At 45.3% G+C, this 27,790-nt stretch overlaps 1 protein-coding gene across 5 annotated transcripts in view; it reads left to right on the plus strand.

Annotated features, from left to right (window-relative positions):
• Nucleotides 1–6,632: 6,632 nt before the first annotated feature.
• MYOF (myoferlin) overlaps nucleotides 6,633–27,790 on the plus strand; it is a 155,679-nt gene continuing 134,521 nt past the window's right edge. For 3 of the 5 annotated variants that reach the window (XM_019939644.3, XM_019939646.3, XM_019939647.3), the window contains exons 1-2: nucleotides 6,634–6,836; nucleotides 26,153–26,208. In XM_019939644.3, the coding sequence (XP_019795203.2) occupies nucleotides 6,749–6,836; nucleotides 26,153–26,208 (144 nt within the window). In that variant the 5' untranslated portion in view covers nucleotides 6,634–6,748. Of the gene's footprint in view, nucleotides 6,837–26,152; nucleotides 26,209–27,790 lie in introns of all 5 variants that reach the window. The other 2 variants (XM_019939645.3, XM_073794182.1) reach the window with 1 other exon arrangement.

A 27,790-nucleotide genomic window follows, 5' to 3' on the forward strand; every position in this document is an offset into this window, starting at 1 on the left:
GCCCAGAGTTGAGAGCAAGGGCAAAATTAGTCTCCATAGAAATCTACAGAGATCCTTGGATGAGAGAGAGAAAGAGAGATTTCTCTGCTCAGCTTTGAGCCAAATGGGGAGAGAAAAGACAGGAAGTGGGAGGAACGGTGTGAAGAGGGACGGCACCTGGTAGACAGAGGACCTGGTACCTAGGCCTGCTGGGCCAGCTGCCCAATTACACATCTGCTCCCCAGGTCCATCTCTTCTGGCAGGAGCTCCCCCTGTGACTGGGGACCCCTGAGGAAAAGGAGTAGGCAGGAGGCTCTTTGGCCTGGTGGCTCATTTAATTTTGTAATTTTCATTGTTAGACCCGAAAATCAATGTTTGCTCTTCGCAGGTAGGTGGGGCTAGGTGTGAAGTGTGAGAAGCTAGTAGTTTGCAAAAGGCCTGAAGAGGTGATAGTAATTTGATGCTGACAGTTCACTAGGAGAAATCCTAGGACAGGGATTCAAAATTCATCTTTATTCATTAACAAAGAGAACTATAATGGCCAAGTGGACTGGATATTTATCTCAATAAATATTAGGTTATTTTCTTCCCAGTAGGAAAATCTTGGGAAACCAAAACAGTACCAAAAAGAGGCTGAATGGATTTAGGCTTTATAAAAAGAAATAGTGAGGCTGTTGTAGATGAATGTGCTCTTCACCCATGAAAGGTTATGTCTTCCAAAGGAAAGCTAATGACTACCCAGGCCTTCTCCAGCAGATACATCTGTGCTTTCTTATACAACTTCCTGCAATCATGGAAAGGTTCTTTCTACTCAATCCATTATGGTAGCACTGGCCACATATGGTTGTTGAGCGCTTGAAATGTAGCTACAGTGATTGAGGAACTGAATTTTTAATTTTACTTAATTTAAATTTAAAAACTGATGGTTGATTCAGTTATCAAAAAAACTTTTATGTTTGGAACAACTTAGGTATGTAAGCCTATTTTTTTTCTTCTTTTTGAAATTTTGGGTTTTTTAATTTTTTGTTTTATATTGGAGTATAATTGATTCACAATGTTGTGCTAGTTTCAGGCGTACAACAAAATGATTTAGCCATACATATTCATACATCCATTCCCTTTCAGATTCTTTTCCTATACAGGTTATTACGGAGTATTGAGCATAGTTCCCTGTGCTACATAGTACATCCCTGGTGATTATCCACTTTACATATAGTAGTGTACATATGACAATCCCAACCTCCCAATTCATCCCTCCCCTCCTCCTTACCCCCTTGGCAACCACAAGCCCGCCCTCCAAGTCTGTGAGTCTGTTTCTGTTCTGTAAACAAGTTCACCTGCATTACTTTTTTAGATTCCACATATAAGTGATATCATATGATATTTATCTTTCTTTGTCTGACTTACTTCACTTAGTATGATAATCTCTAGGTCCATCCATGTTGCTACAAATGGCATAATTTCATTCTTTTTCACGGCTAAGTAATATTCCATTGTATACGTATACCACTTCTTCTTTGATGGACGTTTAGGTTGCTTCCATTTCTTGGCTGCTGTAAACAGTGCTGCAGTGAACATCAGGGTGCAAGCCTATTTTATCAACTGTAAATTTTAAAAGCTAAATACAGATGAAGTATTTCTGATGAATGTTTTGTGTCCCAATTGAGATGTATGAAATACACAGCAGATTTCAATGACTAAGCTTTTTAATATTATTACATGTTGAGACAATAATATTTTAGATATATTAAGTAAAATATATTAAAATCAATCTTACTATTGTTTTTTACTTTCTTTACTGTGACTATTAGAAAATTCAAAATATAAATGCAGCTGCTGTTATGTTTTTATTGAACAGCACTGGTATGCACACAATAAATGTTCTCTAAATGCAGGCTAAGAAGAACCTGGTACACTCTTGCCTCCTTCCAATCCACTCCGCAGGGATTTTTTGAAATAATGCAGATCTGATCATCTAACAAATCCCCATTGTGTCCTCTCAGGCCCAGCAGGCCTAGACTGACCTCCCCAACCTGGTGTCAAAGCCCCACATTAGACACCCTTCATTCCTTGACCAGGAAGTTTCCTTCCTGCCTCAGGGCCTTTTCACAGGAGGTTCCCCCTGTCTGGAATGCTCTAGCTGTTTGCCTCCTTTCCTATCTCCCAGACCTCAGCTTCATCCTCCCTGCCTAAGGGAAGGCTTCCCTGCCTCCTGAGTAAAGGATTTCCTCTCTTTACCACAGATTTCTTCAAAGGCTTCATTCCAGCTATAATTGCACATTGAATCATGAGTGATTCTTTGACAGGTGTCCCTTTCCCTCATTCCACTGTAAATTGCTTGAGGAGTCTGTCTGATTTTGCTCACCCCCATATCCACAGTACCTACCATCACAGTGCTTGAACAAATTAGGTAATTAATAAATATTTGTTCAGGGAATTCCCTGGTGGTCCAGTGGTTGGGACTCAGCACGTACACTGCCGGGGGCACGGGTTCAATCCCTGGTGGGGGAACTAAGATCCCGCAAGCCGTGCAGTGCAGCCAAAAAATAATAATAATTTTTAAAATGATAAATAAATATTTGTTCAATGAATGAATGAATTGATGGGGGTCTCTTCTGCCCTAGACTACTGTGGAGAAACGATTTGTTTACTCTCCTCCTTTCTGTTATCGATATTCCTTAACAGGCACCCAAAGCATCGGTTTACAGCCCAGCTCCTTCTCGGGGTAGACCCACTGCTCTTTCCTGGGTTAGAGTTCCTCTCCAACCAAGAAGGGCTGCGTTTTAAATTGGTAAATAGGGAGACCCCCTCAATATCTAACTGAGATTATAGCAGCCCTATTAGTGACATATTTGAAAGCCATTTCAGGGGCAGGCTGAGCAGATTTTCTCTAACTGGCTAATGTCATATAGGAGAATTCTCATTAGCCAGTCAGTGATGCTTCCTGACTTGGTTCTCCATTCAAGGTATATCCTATTTGGAAAGGGCAGCTCTCCAGACATTGACTGCTCTGCCTGTTTTAGCTTCTTTTAAAATTTAATTTTAAGTCTATGGGGTTATTAAAATGTTTCATTTGTATTCAGAGAATTGGTATGCAATTCAGTCATTTTGCTCCCCTGCTGGAAAATGCATCTCTAATAAGTCCCCACTACCAGTGAGGCCTGGCTTAAGGAGTTAAGAGCAGAGGTTCTAGGGACTTCCCTGGCAGTGGTCCAGTGTTTAGGACTCCACACTTCCACTGCAGGGGGACATGAGTTCAATCCCTGGTCGGGAAACTAAGATCCCACAAGCTGTGAGGCCTGGCCAAAAAAAGAGAGCATGAACTCTAGAGGAAGACTACCTGTGTTCAGATCCCAGCTCCGCTTGCTGTGAGAACTGGGCAAACTACTTAACCAAATTAGGCCTCAGTTTCCTCATCTGTAAAATGGGGATGGTGAAATAGTGCTTACTTCACAGCACAGGGAAGTGGAAGGATTAAATGAGACAAAATAAAATGCTTAGAATAGCATCTGGCGTGTAGTAAGCACGTGGTAGATGTTAGTTGTTATTAACAGAGCAGATGAGGCTCTCTGAGCTGGGGCCTGCCTGCCTGCCTAGGCTCACTGCTTGACTGTTTACCCTCGCACATGATCTCCTACCCACATCAAATGGCTTGAGGTTCCCATTGCTCACCATGTTTATTCATCTGTGTTTCAGATCTCTCTCTCTCTCTCTCTCTCTCTCTCTCACACACACACACACACACACACACACACACACACACACAGACATCAGTCCAACCACTAATTCTCAGTCCAGCTGTCACCTCCTCCAGGAGCCTACCCTGCTTGCCCACCCTGCCCTGTTAACACCTGCTCCTCTAGCATGGTGCTCACTCCATTGTGCTGCGATTTCCTGTGAGCTTCTTGCAGAGAGGGAATGTGTCTTATTCGTCTTTGTAGTTAGCATCATACCTGGCACCACGTAGACTTTCAGTAAATGTTTGCTGAATAGATGCACGTGAGCCTGAATGAATCAAGATTCTTACAGAAGAATGACTGGGAAACATTTGTTTATCAAACATTTTGATAGGAATTGTTGTTTCCATAAAAGTGAATACCAGGCTTAAGAGGATCCCACTTTTCTCCATTCCATTTTTTGTAGGTTTATTTTAGAAAATATGCTCAAGTAAGTTAACACTTACTTGGAGAAGGTCAGGTTCATTCCTGTCTTATATTTAGCTCCTCCAATGGCCTTGAATAATGATAATATAATGATGCCAAATGTTATGAAATATTTTATCCCCTCCTTCCCCCCCTGTAGACTTAGTCACTGTCAGGCACTTTTAAAAGCATGAAATTTAAATATACTATATATTAAGTTATTTTAAAATAGCGTCCACCATTATGCAAAACCCTATAATTAAACTACTAAAAAATAGTATTTTAGCTCTAAAAAGCACTTTAGTTATCAACTGAAATAATTCTTAAAGAAGCGTTTCAGCAAAAAGATCTTAACAATGGACCCTCTGTGTGTGCCAATTTGAAAATTGCTGTTAGGTAATATCTAGGATTCTGTGAAACTGGAATTGGAATAAGATATTATGAATCTGTCTTCATTTCTCTTCCACTAAATCCTCTTGGCCACCCCTCTTACTTTGTTCCTCATGTCTAGATTTTTTGCTAAGTCTCTCCTCTCCCTTAAGTATTCCTCTGTCTCTATCCCTTTTGCCTCAGTGTAGGCACAAGGCCACTCACCTAGATCAATGTATGAGTTTGCTTGATGAAAAAGGTGAGGATAATGAAAGAGCAGAATGTGTGCTCTCATCTGAGGGCCAGTTGGAAAAGGAGTAGGGCTCAGAAGACATTGGGTTTGAATCTTGGCTCAAGTTTTTAACTCTTCTGAGCCTCAATTTCATCAGCTGTAAAATGAGTCCAGGAGTCCTAGCTCCCAGAGTTGTGGAAAGCAGTGGACGATAGACATGTGAGACCCGGCATGTGGTCTCCACCAGCTGGGGGCTCCATCAGGTCTGAACTTTGGCTTATTCTTGGCTGAAGCCCCAACAGCTGACACATGGTACTTGTAGACTCTCAAATATTTGTTGAACAAATGGACATATTATTAATGAATAAATGTTTGATCATCCTGTGTGAATTTACTCTTAACTCTAACTCTTACTCTTCCTTGATTTTTCCAGGAGGAAATATTTTTCCTTAAGTGTTTTTCTTACAGTGTTGATTGGAATCTTACACATTTATATCTAAAAGCTGATTGTATGAGGAAAACAGGCCCTGTTAGCTTTTTATATTTGAACAAAGCTGAAGGGAGATCTCCCATCCTTTTCTTCTCCTTCCCTGTCTTCAACTATAATACTAGTGAGTGTGTATCCAGGAAAAAAATAAGGACTGTCCAAAGAGAGGCCACCAGGGACTTCCCTGGAGGTCCCAGGCCTCTTCTAGTGATCTTAATCACCAGGCTACACCACCTAACACACCCTCTAGGCCATAAAGACCTTTTCCTTGGCCAAACTTTAGTCAAGCTCCTGAACTTTCTCCTAGGCCCATCTGTGTATTTCCTTGTAAAATTTAGTTTTAGCGAGAACCTTGCTGAGTCAGTTTAACCAGAACTCCCCTCCCTCCATATCTGATCACTCTGTATCTTGTGGGGTGCCTCGTTCTCCACCATCACCCAGGTAATGTCTCGTCACCCTGACCTATGTTCAGTAAGAATCCTGTTAGGTCGGTTGAGCCAGAATCCCCTTTTCCCCCCTGATACTTTCTTCTGGTAATTTCCGTTCACTGACCCCCAACCTGCTCCCTGGCTATAAATTCCCCCTTGTCCATGCCCTATTCAGAGTTGAGTCCAAATTCCCTCCTACACTGAAAGAGTCCTTCCCCTTGAATAAAGTCTTCCTTACCCACTTCAACAAGTGTCATCGAATACCTTTTTCTTTAACAAAGGAAAGGAAGACACTGCTGGGGTCTAGATCCTGAAAGAGTGGAGAACTCCATTTTCACTAAAGACGGCTAGCAGCTTTTGATGGACCAGGAAAACTTCGGTCACCAGCTCTCACCTCGTAAGGATTTTTAAAGAAGTCCTATGGCGAATCCTTTTGTGACTGAAAACGATCAGCTCCCAGGACACTGATTTTGTAAACCGCGATCACCACCTCCGGATTGGGCTTGCTTGAAATAAACTCAGTTATTTCTCTGCCATACAATAGGGGGCACCCTTTAACTGATTAAAAACAAATTGTTCTCTAACTTGTTGCTGCGTGGGTGAGTTCAACAGCAGGAGAGAAGAAATGGCAAAAGTAAAAAGAAAATTTTAAATGACGCAGTAAAGTTTTAAAACTCCACGAAGCTCAGCAAAGAATGGAAGGGGTAACAGAAATCCAATTAATTGGGCTTCACAAATTTGTTGCTCTTAGCTGCAGCGTCTTAGTGGTCTCTTGACCTGTCCACATTTATTAGCTACAAATCCTTTTCAGTTTCATTTGCTGCCCATAATTATTTTTAGCTGAGGTTTTGTCCTTTTCACTCCCACATTTCCCGAATTCTTAAGTGGGTGCCTGCGGCGCTGCGGAGGCTCGGGCATTTGGGTATCAGTTTACACGTAACCTTCAGTAAATACAGTAATCCGTCAGGGACCCACCCATCGCCTCTCCTCCTTCCCTCTTCGCTGGAGAAGTCTTCCCCCGCCTTCTCTCCCGGGCGGCGCGGCCGCGAGCTCCAGAGCCCGTGTCTTCTTAACTTCGTTGCTGAAATTTGGTTTCTGCCCATTGAGAGCCATGCTTCGAGTGATTGTTGAATCTGCCAGCAATATCCCTAAAACGAAATTTGGGAAACCGGATCCTATTGTTTCTGTTATTTTTAAGGGTAAGGACAAGTTTTCTTCTTTTTCTCCAGTCCTGTTTTGGAATGGTAGTTTCTTGGGTCCCATTCTTTGAAAGTCTGCGAATGATCAAACCCTCTGCGGCTTTAGCTGGAGTTTGTTGCCTGTGCAGGTCAGGGGAGAGGATGGATTTCTGTGGAAGGCATTTTCCCCAGGGCTTTGAGACCCATTGAATGACCTGATGTTTTAACTCTAATAATGTGATTTCTATAAGCCCCTGGAGGGAAAGATGTACCAAATTTCAAGTATCAAAAAGGTCTATGTTGGTTCAGATTAAGAGTTTCAGCAGTCTTGTATGCACTTTTTATTTCCTCTGCTTGTGAGAAATGGGTAAAGGAGGAAAAAGCACAATTAAGTTGTTCCAGGTATCATTACTCCGTAAAACAGACCCCTGCTGCTTTTATCGTCACTGGGCTTCTGGGAGGTGGAGTAAAGTTATTAGTTTGGTTTGTTTTCATGTTAATTTGTGCCTTTTTGTAATTGTTCTTCATCTCTCCAAAGTTGGGATGTTTTGTTTTTTTGTTTGTTCGTTGCATGTTTGGCAGCTTTTAAATTGCTTTAAATGAGCTCGGAACAATGCAAGTCTGAAGTTTTGGGCATCTAGTTTGGACTTGCTGAATGACTTTGGGCATGTGACCTCATTTCTCTGGATGTCAGTTTTCTTTTGTGCAAAACAGGTGAGGGCGTTTAGACTAGACCATCTTTACAAGGCGTATTGTAATTCCAACAGGTTATTTTTCGGGACATTTGATTGCAGTGGAGGGAACAGGAGCGGTTGGAGTGATGGCACACTCCCAGCCATTGTAGGTGTTTCTAGTTTTGGCTGGAGTGGTGTGGCTAAAGCTGAATTTAGGAGCTTTATCATTTTCTGTTTGTCCAAGGTCATCGGTAAGATTGCCAGCTCACTCCTTGGCAGGAGGAATGAGAGGGAGTGAGAGGGGAGGGCAGAAAAAGTGGGAGCCTTGATGGGTATGTGGTTCCTGACCACACCTCAGCACACTCTCTCTTCCTCCAGGAACCTGACTACTTCTCCCTTACGGTTTCTGAGTAATCTGTGCCTTTCTCCTTTCTTTTGTCAATTTTATCTGTTTCTTTCCTTAAACCTCTCCCTCTGAGATGAGCAGGAAAATGCCAGAAATGAAACCCAAAGCTGCCAAATGATTGTTTAGTTAAAAAAAAAAAAAAAAGATCTGGAAGTTGGATTCTTAAAGGACAATGTAGTTTGAGAATCTGGTTAGTGAATATCATGTAGTCATGTTATGTCAGAGTTCATTTGCATGTATTCTTTTAAAAATATTTTTCTCTTTTTAATTTTATTTTTAAATTTATTTTTTTATTGCAGTAACATTGGTTTATAACATTTTATAAGTTGCATGTGTACAACATTATATTTCAACTTCTGTATACACTACAACATGCTCATCACCAAAAACTTAGTTTCCATTCTTCACCACACAGTCGATCCCCTTTACACATTTTGCCTTCCTCCCCATTCTTTCCCATCTGGTTACCACTACTCTGTTCTCTGTATCTGCAGGTTTGTTTTTGTTTCGTTTTGGTTTGTTCATTTGTTTTTTGTTTGTTTGTTCTTTATATTCCACATATGAGAGAAATCATATGGCATTTGTCTTCCTCTATCTGACTTATTTCATTTAGCATAATAACCTCAAGGTCTATCCATGTTGTTGCAATGGCAAGATTTCCCCTTTTTTTATTTCGGAGTAGTATTTCCATTGCATATATATACCATATCTTCTTTATCCATTCATCCATTGATGGGCACTTAGGTTATTTCCATACCTTGGCTATTGTAAATAATGCTGCAATGAACATAGGGGTGCACATATCTTTTCAAATTAGTGTTTTTGTGTTCTTTAGATAAATGCCAGAAGTGGGATAGCTGAATCATATGGTAGTTCTATTCTTAATTTTTTGAGGAATCTCTATACTGTTTTTCATAGTGGCTGCATTTATTCACATCCCCACCAACAATGTATGAGGGTTCCCTTTTCTTTACATCCTCACCAACACTTGTTATTTCTTGCCTTTTTGATAATAACCATAGTGACAGGTGTGAGGTGATATCTCACTGTGGTTTTATAATTTTTTTTTCTTGAAGCAGCTACATAATAGAGACATAACATGAAAAGTTTGTTTCCTTCACCATTGACATGTAAAGACACGTTCAATCTGGTGATGTCATGGGGCAAGTCATATAGATTATAATGAAATTAAAATTTAACACTATATTGAAATCTGACTTGTTATTTGTCTGGAGTGTATATGCATTGGTCAAACTTAAATGACTAAAAGTATGTCTGCCTTAGCTATGGACATAAACACTCAACTGAAAGTGAAAAACTTCAGTTAAGGTGGGCAAATATAGGCTATCTAAACCATTACTTTTGCTAGGTTATTTAACTTCAGTCTGTTTTCCAGTCTCCTTTCATAGTATCAGTTGAGCAGTAAAGTCATTCATTCATTCATTCATCTGATAAGCAACCTGATGGAAGAAACAACTCAACTTAAAGTAGGAACATCTGGACTCTGGCTAACGTTGACAAAGTAGCCGATGACCCAGATTTAATCACCCAAGTCTCAAATTTCTCAGCTGTGGAATCATGGGAACTGATCTTGAGATTTCTTCCAGCTTTAAGGTTTTATAATTTTACAGTTCCATGTACTGAATAACTGCTCTCAGCAAGGTATGGAAGGCATTGCCTTAGGCACTAAAGCAGATATAGTAATGAATATAGCATTTTTCTTGCTTTCAATCTATTCCAATGGTTTAAAACACTGGTGATGGCAAACCCTTTCCAGGAGTGCCTTCCAATTTTGAGTACTGGGTAAGATTAAGTAACATTGTTCTTTTTTTTTTTCTTTTACTGTTTTTTTATTTTTGGCTGCATTGTGTCTTTGTTGTTGCATGTGGGCTTTTCTCTAGTTGTGGTGAGCGGGGGCTACTCTTCATTGCGCGCGGGCTTCTCACTGCGGTGGCTTCTCTTTGTTGCGGAGCATGGGCTCTAGGCGCGCTGGCTTCAGTAGTTGTGGCTCGCGGGCTCAGTAGTTGTGGTGCATGGGCTTAGTTGCTCCACGGCATGTGGGATCTTCCCGGACCAGGGCTCAAACCCGTGCACCCTGCATTGGCAGGCAGATTCTTAACCACTGCTCCACCAGGGAATTCGCTAACATTAAGTTCTGACAGAACTGAGGATACTGATACCACCATATATCCATCAGTGGGAATGGAGCAAAGCTGGATGCACTTCACAGGGTGGCGTGGGGGAGAGTGGGGAGAGTAGGATGTAAAAAGCCCTAACAGAGGATCAAGGCAGCACCGAAGAAAGCCCCTGAATTTACTGAAATGTGTACAATTTTGCCTCTTGAGTACATAAAACAGCAAGGTCAGGCAGTAAGCAACACTTCTCAAGCGGTAGGATGGTGGGAAGAATGGCCAAGTGATGGGAGTGTTAATGGTGATACCTGTATAGACAGTGAGGCCCCCTGTTAGACTGTAGTTGGGAATGTGCTGTACTGACAACCAACTGGTTTAGAGTTGACCTCAGTCTCTCGTGTACAGTCCCCTTCTGAGACTGAACTTCTTAGGACCTAGTATGAACCAGGAGGATTTGGGGGTTACTGGAGTCCCTGTGGTGTGGATGTCATGGATACTTAGCAGTGCAGAAGGAGATTATGGAAACCACAAAACCCACTTGATTTTTCATGTTCTTTGGGTTCACCAGGTTCCGAGAGCCAGCTCTGAATCTTAAGATCAGAGTGCCTGCCAGCCAGAGTGGCCATTTTCCCTTGAGTTTCACGCAGACAGCCAGGTTGTGAGACTGAATCTAGCTGAGATTAGATTAGACAGACTTCTGAGGCCTTTCTCAACGTGAAGACTTTGTTTTGTTTTGTTTTAATTAATTAATTTATTTATCTTGGGCTGCGTTGGGTCTTCGTTGCTGCGTGCGGGCTTTCTCTAGTTGCGGCGAGCGGGGTCTACTCTTCGTTGTGGTGCGTGGGCTTCTCATTGCGGTGGCTTCTCTTCTTGCGGAGCACGGGCTCTAGGCGCGCAGGCTTCAGTAGTTGTGGCACATGGGCTCAGTAGTTGTGGCTCGCGGCCTCTAGAGCGCAGGCTCAGTAGTTGTGGCACATGGGCTTAGCAGCTCCGCGGCATGTGGGATCTTCCCGGACCAGGGCTTGAACCTGTGTCCCCTGCATTGGCAGGCGGATTCTTAACCACTGCTCCACCAGGGAAGTCCCACAGTTGCCTTTTAAAAGTCAATCAGTGTGACTTGTTTTCCTCCTCCAAGACAGATCTTAACTGCATGCCCTCAAGGCATGTTCAGGGGCTCTGGTCTTTGTCTGGTTTGGGTTTACTGGTGAGTCTCTGGCTCGGCCAAGAAGGCATGGGGTTTTTATATCCTCCGCCGCATCTAACATGTCACTGATGTTGAATATACCTTTTAAAGGTTGACCCTAGAAACAATGCCCTGGCAAGAGATTTGAGACCTCTTAGCGCAATAAAGTCATTGATTCTTGGTCCTGAAAGGGACCATCAGAAGTCCGCCATTCTCCCTTCTTTCAGGAAGAATTACGCTTAATATTCTCTCAGGTGCTTTGTGGATGAGGCTTGGCAAAGGGCCACTTCACACACTTCTAACGCTGAGTGCCTAACACCTGCTACCCAGGGGCAAACCGGTGTCGTGCTACTTTTTGCTTTCTTGATCCTGACAAGAAAGATGTGAAGCTGCCAGTTTTATGTTGAAAATTCATACATGAAACGTGCAGTGGTCTGTAAGGCATAATGCATCTGCTGTGATACGGCAGCGGTGACCTTACCTACTTTGTAATTTCTATTGAACAGCTGTTCTGTTGAATGGGGGTGTGCTTCAAGTGGGTCTGAGCAGAGTTTTCACTCAGAAACAGCTGCTTAGACATCTGACACCTTAAGCCTTATCAGCTAACTTGGCCTTAGGCATTAGGATGCAAAGCCTATCGAGCCCTGGGCTTTCGAGCCAGGGAGCCCTAGGAATGAGGAGCCCTAGGAATGAGGATCCCAGTTCTCACCTCTTAACTTCCTAAGTGCTCATGAGCTAATGAATTAAAACCTTCAGCTTCAGAGTTCTTAATAACACCTCTTACCTCGCAGAGGTGTTTGAGGATTAAATGAATACACATGTGAAATTGCACATGGGAATTCCTAAACTTCCTTCCCTATTCGATAACGTTTCCTTTTATGGAGCCCTAAAATGTGCCAGACAGTATATCAGAAATCAAGTCTAGAAAAATACGTTTAACATGGGTTGGTCTTCTAGGGAAGCAACTGGTTGGAACACAAGAATGAGTTACAAACCAGAATAGACATGCAAAAATTATAATGCAAAAGCAGATGGAAGCGTGAAAAGCTCCATGGACAAAGTGTCCTTGAGTTGGTCTTAAAGGATGAGTGGAAATTTGACAGAAGTAATGAAAACAAAGACATTCTAGGTTTGGAACAGCACCAAAAAAGGCCAGGGAGCCACGGGCCTGTGGGGTGAGGTTGACAGAGTAATCTGGTGTGATTGGGATTGCGCTTTACTCACAAATCACTGGGGGGCCACTAGGCTGCGTTGTGGACAGATTAGTTCTAGTCAGGTAGACTAATTAGGTGGTTTACTAGTTGAGGCAAATGCTTTCCACAGCAGAGGGAGCTCATTCCAGGGCTAGAATGAGAAGGCAGGAGCTAATGTGAAAGATACTAAGGAAGCAGCCCAATCGAATTAAATGAATAAGAAAACCTTGCTGGGCAGGCCAGTTGGGCCATCCTTCCTCACTCTCGTCTGTAAAATAGGACATGAGGGTTAGGGTTAGGGAGTGTTTAGCCTGTGCATACCTGCAGGGCTGGGTGGGGTGTCTCTGCCAGAGGCCAGCCTGAGGGCATTAGCTACCTGAGACTGGAGAGGGAGGCCCCCGAAGAGGTAGAAGAGAGGCACAGAAACAGAAAGTGATACCAAAGACACATTTTGCTATTCTCCCAAAAGTCAAATGGGGAGCATTTCCTCAACCAAGCTGAGCTGTGATCTCACTCACATAAGGTCCTTCTCTCCCAACCCAGTTGTCCCACCTGAGGGATAAAGCGTCATGTCAGCAGTTGTTGAATTGCAAGGAACTCAGGTTTGCTCAAGTTTTTCCCCTAAAGTCAGAGAGAAATTTCCCAGAATACAATCATGGGTCTCACCTGTCGGGCAGGGAAGCCTTTGCTCTGGCTACCCAGGGGACTGTGTGTCTCAGGCCTCCGCCCTTCCCTGCACTGCATCCGTCTCCTCTCTGCACATTGGCTGCCTTAGTGGGGACTCTTACCGCTGCTCCCTTGCAGTTAGCAGCTTGCATGGGGCTCTGGGTTACCACGGAGATGACTTGGTCCTGACTCCACATCTGCTACAGCATCTGTGTCTCTTAATTGAGATGCTTGAGACCAAGACTCCAATTGGTTCAGTTTTGGTCTCACCCCTGGTCCAATCAGCTGTGACAAGGAATACAGAATCCCGGGACAGACAAGGTGGATCCTACACAAGGTAAGCTTCGGAGGGCCGAGAACGTGAACCATCCAGTTTATCTCCCTCCAGTTTGGGGATTAGACCTGCTTCTTCCCATCTTTAAGCTGTAATCTGACCCCACCCCTACCCCTCCTTTAAGGAGCCCCCTTTCTTTGTAATCAACACATTACGTGAAAGGGGATGAACTTTGGACTGAGCAGAGTTTCACTTCTGACTTTATCACTAGGAGCTAAATCTTTGGGGCAACTATGTTCCTGAGCTTTTCTTTCCTTGCCTATAAAATGGGGAGAATTACATGTACCTCACAAGGGTACTCTTAAGGATCAACGGTGATGAAACACTATCACAGTGCCTGGCGCGTAGGAGTTATGTGGCAAATGCTCAGTTCCTCCCCCTTTTATGCCTGACTCCTTCCCCACTGCTGGGGGTACATACAGAACCCTGGGGGACGTCTGAGGGGTGGCCCAGGCTTACATGAATAAATGGGATGCCCTTCAGCTGTGGCGCACAGGCGGCTTGAAGGCAGAGCCCACGTTTGATTCATCTGTGAGAGCACATGATAGCCTCTCAGCTAGGCCTATAGCAGGGTTTTTTTTTTAATGGTGCTGTAATGTACAAAGCATAAAATTTACCTTTTAAATCATTTTTAAATGTACAGTTCTACTTTCTGTCTCTCTGTTTGATGACTCTTAAGTACCTGGTACAAGTGGAATCATGCAATATTGGTTCTTTTGTGACAGGCTTATTTCACTTGGCAGACTGTCTTCAAGTTTTATCCATGTTGTGGCATGTGTCAGAATTCCCTTCCGTTTTTAAGGCTAAATAATATTCCATAGTATGTCTATACCACATTTTGTTTATACATTCGTCCACTGATGGACCTGAGTTGCTTCCACCTGTTAGCTATTGTGAATCATGCTGTGAACGTGGGCGTACAAATATCGTTTGAGTCCCAGCTTTCAGTTCTTTGAGGTTTATACCTAGACGTAGAATTGTTGGCTCATTTGGTAAATCTATGTTTAATTTTTTGAGATACCACCATACTGTTTTCCATCGTGACTGCACTATTTTACATTCCCCCCAACAGTGCAAAAGGGTTCCAATTTCTTTGCCACCACTTGTTTTTTTCTGTGGTTTTTGTTTGTTTGTTTGGGGATAATAGTCATCCTAAGGGATATAAACGGTAGATTCTTAGCAACTCTCTGTTGACTTGGATTTTCGGCTCACATTTGCCTCATTAACTCAAAGTGAGAATCCCTGCAGTGTTTCTGCAGCCTCAGTGGCCAGCAATGAAGCAGCCCTCCTGGGACCGGAAGCCTGCCTGTCAGGGGCTCAGCAGCAGGCTTGAGAGCCTGGTGGCCTCTTGACCAGTGGGGCCCTGGCCTTGTGAGGTCTGTGCAGCCAAGGTTGTGCTGAGAGTCATAGCAGAGCAGAAGGCAAGTGGGAAATAGCCTTGTCCCTGCAGTACCAGGTCTTCCGGTTGGTCTGGGCTCCCCAGGCCAAGGCTGGAACCAGAGGTCACCCTGCTTCTCCCAGCAGCACATCCTGGGAGATCAGAGTAGCCCTAGATCAGGTGCCCTGTAGTTCTGTCCCCTAACATCCTATACTCCTTTGTGGCGTCTATTGGAACATGTAGTTGTGTATTTGCTGGCTTATTTGATTTGTGTGCCTCTTCAATCATACTGGAAGCTTCATGAGGGCAGGGACCATGTCTCTTTCTCCAGCACCTAGCTCAGTGCCTGGCCAATAGTAGATGACCAATAAATAATGTTGAATGAATGATTCTGGCTCCTCCCTTCAGTCATTCAGTTTAGGATCTCAGAGGCCAGGGGGACCACGTAGGACCAAATGAGACCAGATCCCTGTGACCACAAACTACAAAACTGATCTTGAGTATTTAGGACTTCAGGGTTTCCTTCCACATGCTGTTTGGGATTCATTAAGCTGCATCTCAAAGGAAGCTGGAAGGCAGGGGAGCCCTAGCCTACCTCTGACCTTGACTTTAGGGCTTTGGTCTAATTAACGACAAGAAACCTCTCTGAATCTCAGTTTTCCTAGCTGTGAAGTGGGTATAAGGCCTACCCATGAAGATTGTAAAAGTCAAATGAGATGATGTCTTTAAGGTACCTGGACTAAAAATAGATGTTTATTCCCACCTCACCTCTCGAAGTCTGGCTTTACGCATGAGGAAACTGAGACAGAGACAGGTGAGGATTCATCTCTGGACTCTTGATTCCAGAGCCTCCGTGTGTCTTCCTGGAGGTCATCATGGTTACAGAGAAAAAAAAAAATGTGCCTAAAACAACCAAGTCAAATTATGATCCCTTCCTCCCCTCTCTGAACGGATTGAATTGTTCCGTGTGCTAGGGGCATCTGGACCCAGTCTGAAAGAGGAAGACTGTGTACCAAGAACAAAAGAACTTTAAAAAAAGAAGAAGAAAAAACAAAACCCAGCCCTCCTGGGGTGAGTTTCCCCAGGGTATGAAAGCCTTTAGGACGCACTGTGACTCAGAAGCTCAGAGCCGACATAGCTTAGCAGTGAATCAGTTCCTGGAGAGTCAAGTGGGAGCCATTTTATTAGTGGCGACTACAACTCTTTACTTATTACATGTAAAGTATTAACATCCTAATATTTGAATGGCAGGGTGAGTTTCCACTTCCCCTTACCTTAGTTTTCTGGTTTATTACTTTCATCATCTTTTCATCCCAATAGCATAACTTATCAATTATAAAAAAAATCCCTTCCCTTATCCCTCTTTCATTATTTAAAAAAAGACAGGGAAAAAGAAAACCCATTCTTTTTTGCTTATCTCTCCTCATTGTTGGAATTCACTGCTTGGGCAGTCCCTGTCTCTTTCCATCCTCTTTTTTGCTGCTGTTTCTTCCTACTGCTCCTCTCAGGCATAAACTCATTTAACAAATCTTGGTCGAGAGTGTACTTTGCCAGGCCTTGGGCTCAGCACCGCAAGCTGGATGGGAAACAAGCCAGACGTGGCCGCTGCCTGCACGCAGCTTGTAGTCTAGCTGTAGATCCAGCGAGAGTTCAGTGAATGCAGAGTTCAATGAGTTTAAACTCCTGGAAAGGAGGCATAAATTTTGCAGGTTATATTGATGACGAGCACTTTCTAGCTATGAAGCGTTGCACTAAAGCTTCACATGTATGCATTCATTTATTTCTCACCAAAAAAATGAAGTCCCTCACTTTACAGCTGAAGAGACCACGTCTTGGGGAGAGTGAGTTGCTTTGTTCAAGACCCCACACTAGGTTCCAGGTGGAGCTGGGATACACAGGCCCACCCTGAGGCTGTAACACCCACCCCTGTGTGGCGAGGCTGCATTTGACCCACCCTGGGGTAATTAGTGCACCTGGGCTCGGGGCTTAGCTCCCTAAGCCTGACAATCCAGGCTCTGTTTCCCTGGCCAAATTCAGCCCTGACGGCATCTGATCAGACCAGTGCCAGGGCCTGGGGCTCTGGTGCCTTGAAGCCAGATACCTCTGGCTTCAGGGGTCTTGTCTGGGGCTCCAAATGCCCTTCAGTTTGTCCCAGTGTGCTGGACACATTACGGTGGCCTCCCATGTGTGACAGACATGGCCTGAGGAAGGAGCTTCTTCCCAGGGCGCTTACAGTGCAGAAAGCCCTTTCCTGGGCTTGGCCATGTTTGTTCTTCAGAACAACTCTAGCAGGTGTCCAGGACATGTATTGTTTATACTCATTTCACACATGAGCACCTTGAGTCTCAGAGAGGACAAGAGTGACCAAAGCTGGGTGACCAGGAAGAGGCAAGGACTCGAACCCCAGACCAAGACTCTTTGTCTCATGCACTTTCCCACTGCGTCGTGCGTGTCTGGCTTTCCCAGTGCTTGGCATTTCTCTTGCATTAAGTCTACCCTCCATCCTCTCCCACTAACAAGCCGCCATCCACAGACACTATCTGATCTCCAGTTTTCCCTCATACCTGCAGCAACTGACCAGCCCAGCTCTGCTCAAGAGCCCCAAGGCCAAAGTTCTTCTCAGCATAGGAAGGAGGGCTGAGTGTAGTGGATCAAAACTGCTGGCAAGGGCAAAAATCCCATTAAAAGAGAGGATTAATTATGGGATATCAGGATCTGAGGCTGAGTCGTCACTCAGCTAAGATTGTTGCCTAGGAGGGTTAGGATGGAGTTATCAAGCTTTTGACTCAGTGCTTTGTGCTTATTTTCAAAGTTCTTTTCTGTGACTCTTTCCTCTTGATACAATCTCTTAGAGTCAGGGAGGGCAGAGGAACTGGATCCTCTTCATGTTGGCTAATGGAGGCCGTTTATGATTCTGATGTGAATCCTACACAGAGGCATGTCCCTTGTGTCCTGGCACTCTCACGCTCTCTCCTTTGATCCTCAATGCAACCCTACGAGGTGACCTTTTTCATCCCCTTTTCCAGAACACTGAGGCCTTGAGGGGCTCTCTTGAAACAACAGGAAGTCATCTCCTCAAGCAGGGCCCGAAGTGAATCTGCAGAGCACCAGTCTTAATTCAGTCTCTGGCAGATTGTGTCTCAGAAACGTGTTAGCCAGAGTCACCAGAGATTAAGTCTTGGGAGCCAGAACACCTGCATCGAGATTATGGCTTTGTTTCTTACTAGCAGGTGAGCCTGGACAAACGACTTAATTTTATTGTGCTATTGGGCTTAAATAAGGACAATAATAGCAACAGGTAACATACAAAGCCCTTTGAAGAGTGCCTGGCATGAGCCCCAAATTTGGTACCTATTACTCCTGGGCATTAGGTTGCCATGTTTATTAATGACGAAATCTAGGTATGGAGAGCTGGAGTCAGTGCCCAAGGCCACCCAGCTGGTAAGTGGTGAAAATGTGGCAGGTTGCCTGGCACCCTCAGCCTGAGGTGCTGGTGAAGAGCACAGGTTTGGAAATGAGGCAGGCATGGGGCTGAAGCTCAGCTCTGCCAGTTAGTAGCTTTGTGATCTTGGGCAAGTCAGTTAACACCCCTGAACCTCAGTTTCCTCATCTGCAAAATGGGGATATTAGTACCTCCCTGTTGGGCTGCACCCTGCAGGCCTAAAAGGACTCTGCTTGCCCAGCTTCAAGACCAAAGAAGGAGCCAGGAGCCAGCAACAGAGACATCAATGGTTTAATGGAGGGGGGAGCTTACATGTCTGAAGCAAGGTCCTAGAGCAACACCCCACCATGTGTGGTGGACGGTGGGCAGGACATGGTGGAAGTCTTCACTGGGGTGGGGGGCAGGGGGTGGAGATTACCAATTATAGGGGAATTGACGTCAGGTGGGCTTATTAGTCACCAGGCAAACCCGCAGAGGGGCACGCCCCTCACGGACCTTTTGATAAGAACAATCACCAGCTGGGGCCTGGGGCAAGTACATAGGAAGGTGAGTCAGGTGAGTAAGATATAGGAGAAGCAGGCACTGGTCGGGCAGGGGATGTACAGAGAACAAGAGAACAGCCTTCTTGAGTTACCTGACCGTGTACTTCACCCCTACATACCCTGTATAACCCTTACAATCTTGGTCCACCTCTCTTCCGAGATATCCCTGGGGTCAGGTACGTAGAGGGGCACTGCAACCAGATACCACAGATACAATACAGACAGGCCACCCCTGGTTTTCACAAACCCAGAGCCACCCCCAAGTGTGTGGTCAGGCCCCTCAAGATGGCTGTTCTCTTGCTCTCTGTACATCCCCTGCCCGACCAATGCCTGCTTCTCCTGTATCTTACTCACCTGACTCACCTTTCTAGGTACTTGCCCCAGGCCCCAGCTGGTGACTGTTCTCATCAAAGGGGCATGAAGGACGCACCCCTCTGCTGGTTTCCCTGGTAACTAATGAGCCCACCTGATGTCAATTCCCTATAACTGGTGATCTCTCCTCCACCACACGGGGCCCCCTCCCCGGGAGCGAAGACTGCCGCCGCGTCCTACCCATCGTTCGCTGCACATGGTGGGGGTGTCGCTCCAGGACCTTGCTTCAGACGTGTAAGTGCCCCCCTCCATTAAATCATTGATGTCTCTGTTGCTGACTCTGGGCTCTTTCTTTGGTCTTGAAGCTGGGCAAGCACAGACCTTGGAGGCCTGCGTGCGGGGTGCAGCCCAACACTCCCGCATAAGGATTTGACGTGAATGTGTTTCAAGTGTCCGGCACAGAACGGATGCTGGTGTTCAGTTCTCCACCGAGAGAGCCGATCCAGGTGCCTGCCCGACCTGGGATCCTTTCATCTGCAGCCCAGGCAGTTGGCAGGGCTGGAACGTGACCACACCCCAGGGTCAGCTTTTAGGAAGTAGATGCTGTATGGGTTGTTCAGATTGACTGGGCTTCACCGCAGCTCCCCTGAGGATTTGGTTTTGATTCAAGAGTGTGTGTGCCTGAAGGGGCGGCTCCAGAGGCCACTGGGGCACTGGGAACAGAACGCTGAGCGGTAACCCAGCCTGCCTTTTTGTCTGGGCGTTCCTTTAATGAGCAACGTCAGCGACTGTTTCAGAAATTTACAAAACAGCCTCGCTTTGTGTCCCAGTTGCCATTTGGCCAAAATGCCTTTCTCTTAGAACCGGTTTGGCAACATCTCCTGGAGCATTACTGCAGCCGGTTGGGAAGCAAATAGAGATACTCCTTCAGCCAGGTTGACCTGGATGGGCCACCTGTCTTCATGAGTCCCTCTAACACCTGAGGGCGGAGTAGTGTCCTGCTGGCCCTACCTGGAGCCTTCCCTGCTTCCTGGTTCTTGCGGACGTTCTTCTAGATGCTGGTAGCTGCCAGGCTCACTTCCAGGGAGGAGCAGGCACTACCCACATGCCAGCTGCCTCTGGCGAGCCTCAGAGGCCTGGAATGGAGCCACGTGGCAGAATTGCTCCACCAGGGCTGTGCCCAGGCCCCTGGGCACTTCCTTTAGTCACTGGGGCCCTGCCCTCCAGAGAGGGCTCCACAGCCTGGGAAACCTCCTGGAGTCCACACTGGGTGCTGCTCAGGTGCCGTAAGAGGAAATAATATTGATGTACTAGCTCCTGCTGGTTTAGTGCTTACGACATGCTGGGCCCTATGCTGAGCACTTTGTATTCATTTTCTTAATCATTGAAGCAACTTTAGTCATAATACTTATGAGCTTATCAAGTCCATTTCATTCAAATCATGGAGAAATGACTCTGGGGGGGATAACAATGTTAATAATGCAGTCCCAGCCTTGAAGAAGTCACAGTCTGGTCTTAATCCTCCAATTTTGGAAATTGCTCTGTGTCTGTATCTTCTAGAGTTTCAATCCTTGCTCTACCACTCACTTGCTGTGTGACTCCTGATAAGTTGCTTACCCTCTCTGTGTCTTGGGTTCTTCCTCTGTAACTGGAGATGATCATAATAGAATTTACCTCTTAGGGTTGGTGTGAAGATTAAGTGAGACAGTCATGGGAAGCGCTGGGAACAGTGACTAGGTCAGAGCACTTAATAACTGTTAGCCATGTGTGGAAGGGCTTCAGGGGGCTCTGAAATTTTAAGCCAGATAGTGGATGCCTTTGTGTATGTCTGTGAATGTTTCTCAAAACAAAGGGGGCATAATCCAGGACCCAGAGAAGATGCAGAAGTATTTCTGAATGGGAGGTCAAGTTTAGATGCATGGCTGATCTACCTTGCGTACCAAAGAGCTGAGTTACTTAAGAAAGCTTTGTAAGTAGCACCCCCGTTTCTCCTGGGGCCATTTCAGTAAGACGCAGCAATCTAACCAGTCAGGACTTGGGGGCACTTCGTATTGGACCTGGAGGAAAACTTAGAGATCATCCAGTCTAAATTCACCAGTTCACACAAGAGGGACTCTGAGCTTGGGGGTTGAGCCTTATGTCTCCCTGAGGTAACAGCTCAGGGAAATGGAGAGTTCCCTGATTTGAAAGTCCAGTGAGAAGAGCTGGACTAATACCTGTCTTCTCCTTGCAGCATTCTTAGGATCAGTGAAATGGTGTGTATGTATTTGGAAGTATGTAAAATGCGTTACCCTCGTAGATGTTCTTACTTCCACGGGCACCTGGTATTACCAGTTGGTTCCGTTTCTCTGGAACCAATAATATATATGTACATATAAATGGAGAGAGACAGAGACAGAGTGGGGAGAGGGCTCATGCAATTGTAGGGGCTGGCAAGACTGAAATTTCTGGGGCAGGTATATGGTCAGGCCACTCAAGATGGCTGTTCTCTTGCTCTCTCTACATCCCCTGCCCGACCAGTGCCTGCTTTACCTGTATCTTACTCACCTGACTCACCTTCCTACTTACTTGCCCCAGGCCCCAGCTGGTGATTGTTCTTATCAAAGGGGCCGTGAAGGACATGCCCCTCTGCTGGTTTCCCTGGTAACTAATGAGCGCATCTGACATCAATTCCTTTATAAGTGGTAACCTCCCCTTCTTCCCGGGACTGAAGACTGCTGCCACGTCCTGCCTGCCGTCTGCAGCGCATGGTGGGGGTGCCGCTCCAGGACCTTGCTTCAGAGGTGTAAGCTCCCCCCCTCCATTAAACCATTGATGTCTCTGTTGCTTGCTCCGGGCTCTTTCTTTGGTTTTGAAGCTGGGCAAGCACAGGCCTTGTAGGCCTGCAGGGTGCAGCCCAACAGCAGAGAAGTAGGCTGGAAATTCAGGTAAGAGTTGATGTAGTCTTGAGACTGAAATCTAAAGGGCAGGCAAGCAGGCTGGAAACTTGGGCAGGATCTTCTGATACAGTCTTGAGGCAGAATTCTTTCTTCGCTAGGAAACCTCAGTTATTCCTCTTAAGGCCTTCAGCTGTTTGGATGAGGCCCACCCACCTTATAGAGAGTAATCTGCTTTACTTAAAGACAGTTGATTGCAAATGTTAGCCACATCTATAAAATACCTTCGCAGCAACATCTAGACTACTGTTGGACCAAACAGCTGGCACCATGGACTAGCCAAGTTGACGTAGGATTAACATTCACCCTGGTCCCCTCAGCACAGATGTGCCATTCCGGTCTTAGGAGTCATGGTGTTTCTCTCACTATTTCAATAAGAGTTCACACTGTAGGTGAACAGCAAAGGAAATGGTTCTGTGCACGAGGGCATGGTGGCTTGGCAAGGAGTGCGTGTTCAGTTCTTAGGAAATGTTATTGGGAGGTTGGCAAGCGGGTTAATTACTGCAATGGTGACCTTCACAGAACTGAGAGGGAAGCCAGTGTAGCTAATCAAAAAACAGGAAATGTCTCAAAGAATGCCTTGAATCATGGTCCAGAGTGTATTCTGCATTTGAATCAATTGTTATGTTCTGGGTTGAAACTATTTAATTCCTTACTGTAGACAGAAACAGTTCTTTTCATAACTTCAGAGGTGGGAACTGGGGGAGGTGGAGAAGGGGAAAGAGTTTCCTGTAGTTTAATCTGACGTTTAGTGCCTGCAACTGAGGCCTTTTTTAAAAAAAGATGTGGAATAATTGAATAAATGTGTGACATTGTGGCTGCTGATAAGACAGGAATTTATGTACTTTTTTTTGGCTGACCTGTGAGAAAAGGCAATAAAATGTAATGTGTGCACATTTTTTAAAAATTCATTTATTTTTGGCTGCGTTGGGTCTTCCTTGCTGCACGCCGGCTTTCTCTAGTTGCATTGAGCAGGGGCTACTCTTTGTTGCGGTGCTAGGGCTTCTCATTGTGGTGGCTTCTCTTGCGGAACATGGGCTCTAGGCGTGCGGGCTTCAGTAGTTGTGGCACACGGGCTCAGTAGTTGTGGTGCACAGGCTTAGTTGCTCCGCGGCATCTGGGGTCTTCCTGGACCAGGGCTTGAACCCCCGTCCCATGCATTGGCAGGTGGATTCTTAACCACTGCACCACCAGGGAAGTCCCTATGCATCTTCTTTATTCAACATTTCTGACAGCTTCTAGTGAGGCATTGGTGTGGTAGCAAACACACACTCAGGTTGTGGAGCCAGGGAGACGTAGGTACAGATTCTGGCTCTGTTTCTTTATTAGCTGTGTGACCTTAGACAAGTTAACCAGCTTTTCTCAGTTAACCACCTTGTCTATAAAATGAGGATGAGAATGTTTACCTTGCGGGTTTATTGTAAGGATTTAGAGTCACTGCAGTAGAATGCACAACCTGACACCTGTAGATCATTATTTAGAGGGAGCAGCTACAGCTGTGGATAGGAGCCATTTTGACCAGTTCCATCGATTTCAACATCCTTTGCAGGGCTTCTCTTTTTCTCCCACACTTTCTGGTACTGTACCAGAGAGGAAGATTGAGAGGTTTCTGTCAGACGAGGGGAAGAGTGAGTGGGGTCAATATGGAAGTGTGAGAGGGGAAATCAGGACCACCTCTAGGTGACATCAGAATCTGATCCAGTGAGGGGCTCTGGAGGCTGCAGAGAAAGACCACAGTCAGAGTCAGGATAGGTCCAGGCATGAGCTGATGAGTCAAGTCCTGCCGAAGTTTAAAAAGGGAAGCCAGTTGGGCGATGGGAGCCCACTCAAGTGGAGGAGTTAATGCTTAGCAGAGTGAGGGCGATGACTCATAGCTTTGCTATGCTGAGGTCGTGGAAGAATGAGGTGACTAGTCCCACAGCTGGCAGTGTGCTGGGAGCCTTAGCAATGTGACGTTCAGCTGAACGAAACCCACTACGTTCTCCATTCCACAGCAGTAGAGGGGAAGCTGAGGAGTGCTTCAAAGCTTGGCCACCAACGTGAGACTGCCTGGGTCCAAAACCTAGCTCTGCCCCACTTACTAACTCGGTGACGTTGAATTCGTTACTTGACTTCTCAGTTTCCTTAGCTGTGAAAGGGGGATGAAAATGATTATACATACCTCCTGGGGTTTGAAGGAGATTAGGTGATGTGAGATACTAGAAAAAATATATGTTGGTCTATGTCTTCCCCCCAACCCCACGCCCTCGCTCATTTTTCCTGGCACAGAGCTCCTAAAACCCTTGTAACTTCCTAAGGGATAAGAGTACTAGGAGTATTTTTTGTTCAATGAAGCCACTCTGGGTGGGCCCCTGGATGGGGGCTGGTCACCAGAAAGACGAAGCCATGATTAGAAGCTGGGGATTTTCAGCCCCAGCTCCACTTGTCTAGAGTGGGGAGAAGGGCTGGAAATGGAGTTAATAATTAATCATGGCTACGTGATGAAGCCTCCATAAAAATCCCAGAAGTATGGGGTTCAGAGACCTTCCAGGTGGGTGAACACATCCATGTACCAGGAGGGCAACGCACCCCCACCTCCATGGTGACAGAACCATGGTGCTTGGGACCCTCTCAGGCCTCACCCCATGTATCTGTTCAGCTGGCTGTTCATCTATACCGTTTATCAGTCCTATAATAAACTGGTAAATGTAAGTAACAGTTTTCCTGAGTTCTGTGAGCTGCTCTAGCAAATTAATTGAACCCAAGGATGGGGTCATAGGAACCTCAGATTTATTGCCAATTGGTTAGAAGCCCAGGTGACAACCTGGACTTGCTGTTGGTGTCTGGGGGTGGGGGCAGTCTTGTGGGACCGAGCCCTTAACCCCTGGGATCTGATGCTAACTCCAGGTAGACAGTGTCAGGATTGAGTTAAATTGTAGAACACCCAGGTGATGTTGCAGAAAATTGCTTGGTTGGGGGAACATGCTCCGCCCAATACGTCTGGTGTCAGAGTGTTGTGAGTGTTCTGTGTGATAGTAGAAGAGACACACAGGAAGAAAAACTTTTTTTCCCCCCTGAAAACAGGTGAGCTAAGGTTTACAAAGCCTTTTGTACTGAAACTTAGCTTTTTTTTTTTTTTTTTTCGGTACGCGGGCCTCTCACTGTTGTGGCCTCTCCCGCTGCGGAGCACAGGCTCCGGACGCACAGGCTCCGGACGCACAGGCTCAGCGGCCATGTCTCACGGGCCCAGCTGCTCCACGGCGCCCAGCTGCTCCACGGCGTGTGGGATCTTCCCGGACCGGGGCACGAACCCATGTCCCCTGCATTAGCAGGCGGACTCTCAACCACTGCGCCACCAGGGAAGCCCTTAGCTTTTATTTTGTTAAGTGTCTGGGGCCTCAGGGATTCAGGAGAAGCCCCTGCTCTTTGGACTTTGCTCCAAGAAAGCTTTAAGCACTAGCTAGATAAACATTTACTCATCTGGGTAGGTGTACTGTCCAGTCTCAGATGCAGAGAAAGAAGACCTTGTGTCTTCAGAAACAATGAGCCAGGAGTAAAGGAAATGCCCAATGCTCTGCTGGTCCTAGAAAGTGTTCATCTACGAATTACCTTGTATTAGGGCTGTGAGAGGGAATCCAGCATAATCTTTAAGCTGTGTTGGGGTCTTATCACATGCAAAGGCAGCATGGGCTTCAGAGCTGAAATTCCAGGTTTATGTCAGGGCACCACTGCTGCATATGACGTCAGACACATTCCTCAACTCCTTTGAGTCTCAGTATCCTCATTTATAAAATGGGATACCTGTGGGTCAAAGGTTACCTTCGTTGGCTTCTTTCTGCAACAAGCTGGGGAGATGCACAGGCCCTGGGTGACTTTGGTCTGCAGGATTTGCTGAGGGAGAGACAGAGGATCACAGCATTTCTGTGATTTTGAGTCTCCCATCCCTCAGCTCCTTGTCGGTCTGGGGATGGGAAAAATGTTTTTAGGCCAAAAATGCTGTTCAGTTTGGAAAACTCGTTCAGGTAGCCCTCACCCTAGTCAGATGAAGGTAAAATGTAGGCACACCGTTTGCCCTCAGGGAAAGGTTCTTAGAATGAACAGATGAATGGTACAGGCTCTGTAAATATTTCTAATTGATATCTCTTATTTTTAATTTGCAGATGAGAAAAAGAAAACAAAGAAAGTCGATAATGAACTCAACCCAGTGTGGAATGAGGTGACTTCGTTATTTTTCAATTTTATTTCACTGGATAAGCTACCTCTGATTGTCCCGTCTTTGGTCAGAGGTTTAACTCTTACATTTGGAAGGAGAATCTCTGCATTTCACCCCTACCCCCTCCACCTCCCTCTGTGGCCACAGAGACAGCAGAGCAGCTTAAGGACACTACTGCACAGTGACATCTCCTGTGCAGTAGTGGTGTGGCAAGTGGAGCCTGGATGGGTTAAGGAGGGTGGGGTTCTAGCCTGGTGCAGCCATGCGCTTGTTGTGTAACCTTGTCCAGTTATGCTGCAAATTGGGGCACATCTGTAGAGCGAGGGGTGGGCTTAGATCACCTCTGGAGTCCCAGAGAGAAAGCTCTGTAATTAAAAAACATATCTGCATGTGCCTAATCGAAATGGTATGACATGATACTTTGTGTATCTGGAAGAGTGTCATTTATTGTTTTTTATGTTGATAAAAGTAATATATACTTAATGTAGAAATTTTGAAAACTTCAGATTAGCTTAAAAAAATTACTTTTGGTTCTACTATCCAGAAGCAACTACTGTTAACATCTTGGAGGTATCAACAAATATTTATTGAATGAATACATTTAATAAAATAGGATGTCTTAGAATTAGCCAGTTAGTATCATACAGTGAATACAGTTTCCTATCCTATTTTTTCCTACTATTATATTCCTGAACATATACCCCTATAATTCCATTAAAAATATTTTTATTGACTATGTAATATTGTATTGAATTGATATAATTTATAGACCTCCCCCCCACTAATGACTTTATATCTATTTTATAAATTGTTTCAGTGTTTAATAGATTTACAGATATGTGAAATTTTTAATTCTTTCCACTGAGTAGGATTTTCCTACGCTGACTAATTTTTGAAAAGTTGATCATCTGCCCTATTGTTTTTCTAAAAACCAGGTCAAACTGTTCTGGATAAGTGCAGTGATAAATGTCTTTGTTATTTTGCTAAGTCACCAGGTTGTGACGGCTTCCTTCCACCAACTGCAAATCCCTTCTCCCCTTCCCCTCCCTATAAAATAAAGTATCCCTATAAAATAAAGACTACTCGTTCTCACTGGATGAGGCCAAGACTAAAAGCTTCTTAATGCCTATCTGAAATGCCCTGCTGGTTTCATGCAGGTTGAGAGGGAATTCCACTTCTCTGCAATTTCCCTGGAACCCAGAGCACAGCCAGCTGGACTGCCAGCTCCATGAGAGCCAGAGGCTGTCTGGTTGGTCCCTGTGGAAACTGTGGGTTCCTAGCACCTCATGCAGAGCTCCAAGACTAAAATAAATAAAAAGTACATGTATGTGTGCATTTAGTGATAACATGCCTCTTTATTTTTTAAATTAGTTTATTTATTTATTCTTGGCTGTGTTGGGTCTTCGTTGCTGCACGTGGGCTTTCTCTAATTGTGGCGGGGGTGGAGGGCTACTCATCCTTGCAGTGCGCAGGCTTCTCTTGTTGCTGGAGCACGGGCTGTAGGCGTGTGGGCTCAGTAGTTGTGGCTCTCGGGCTGTAGAACGCAGGCTCAGTAGTTGAGGCGCATGGGCTTAGTTACTCCGTG

Source organism: Tursiops truncatus, chromosome 16 (genome assembly GCF_011762595.2).
Source record: "Tursiops truncatus isolate mTurTru1 chromosome 16, mTurTru1.mat.Y, whole genome shotgun sequence".
Taxonomy (NCBI): Eukaryota; Metazoa; Chordata; class Mammalia; order Artiodactyla; family Delphinidae; genus Tursiops; species Tursiops truncatus.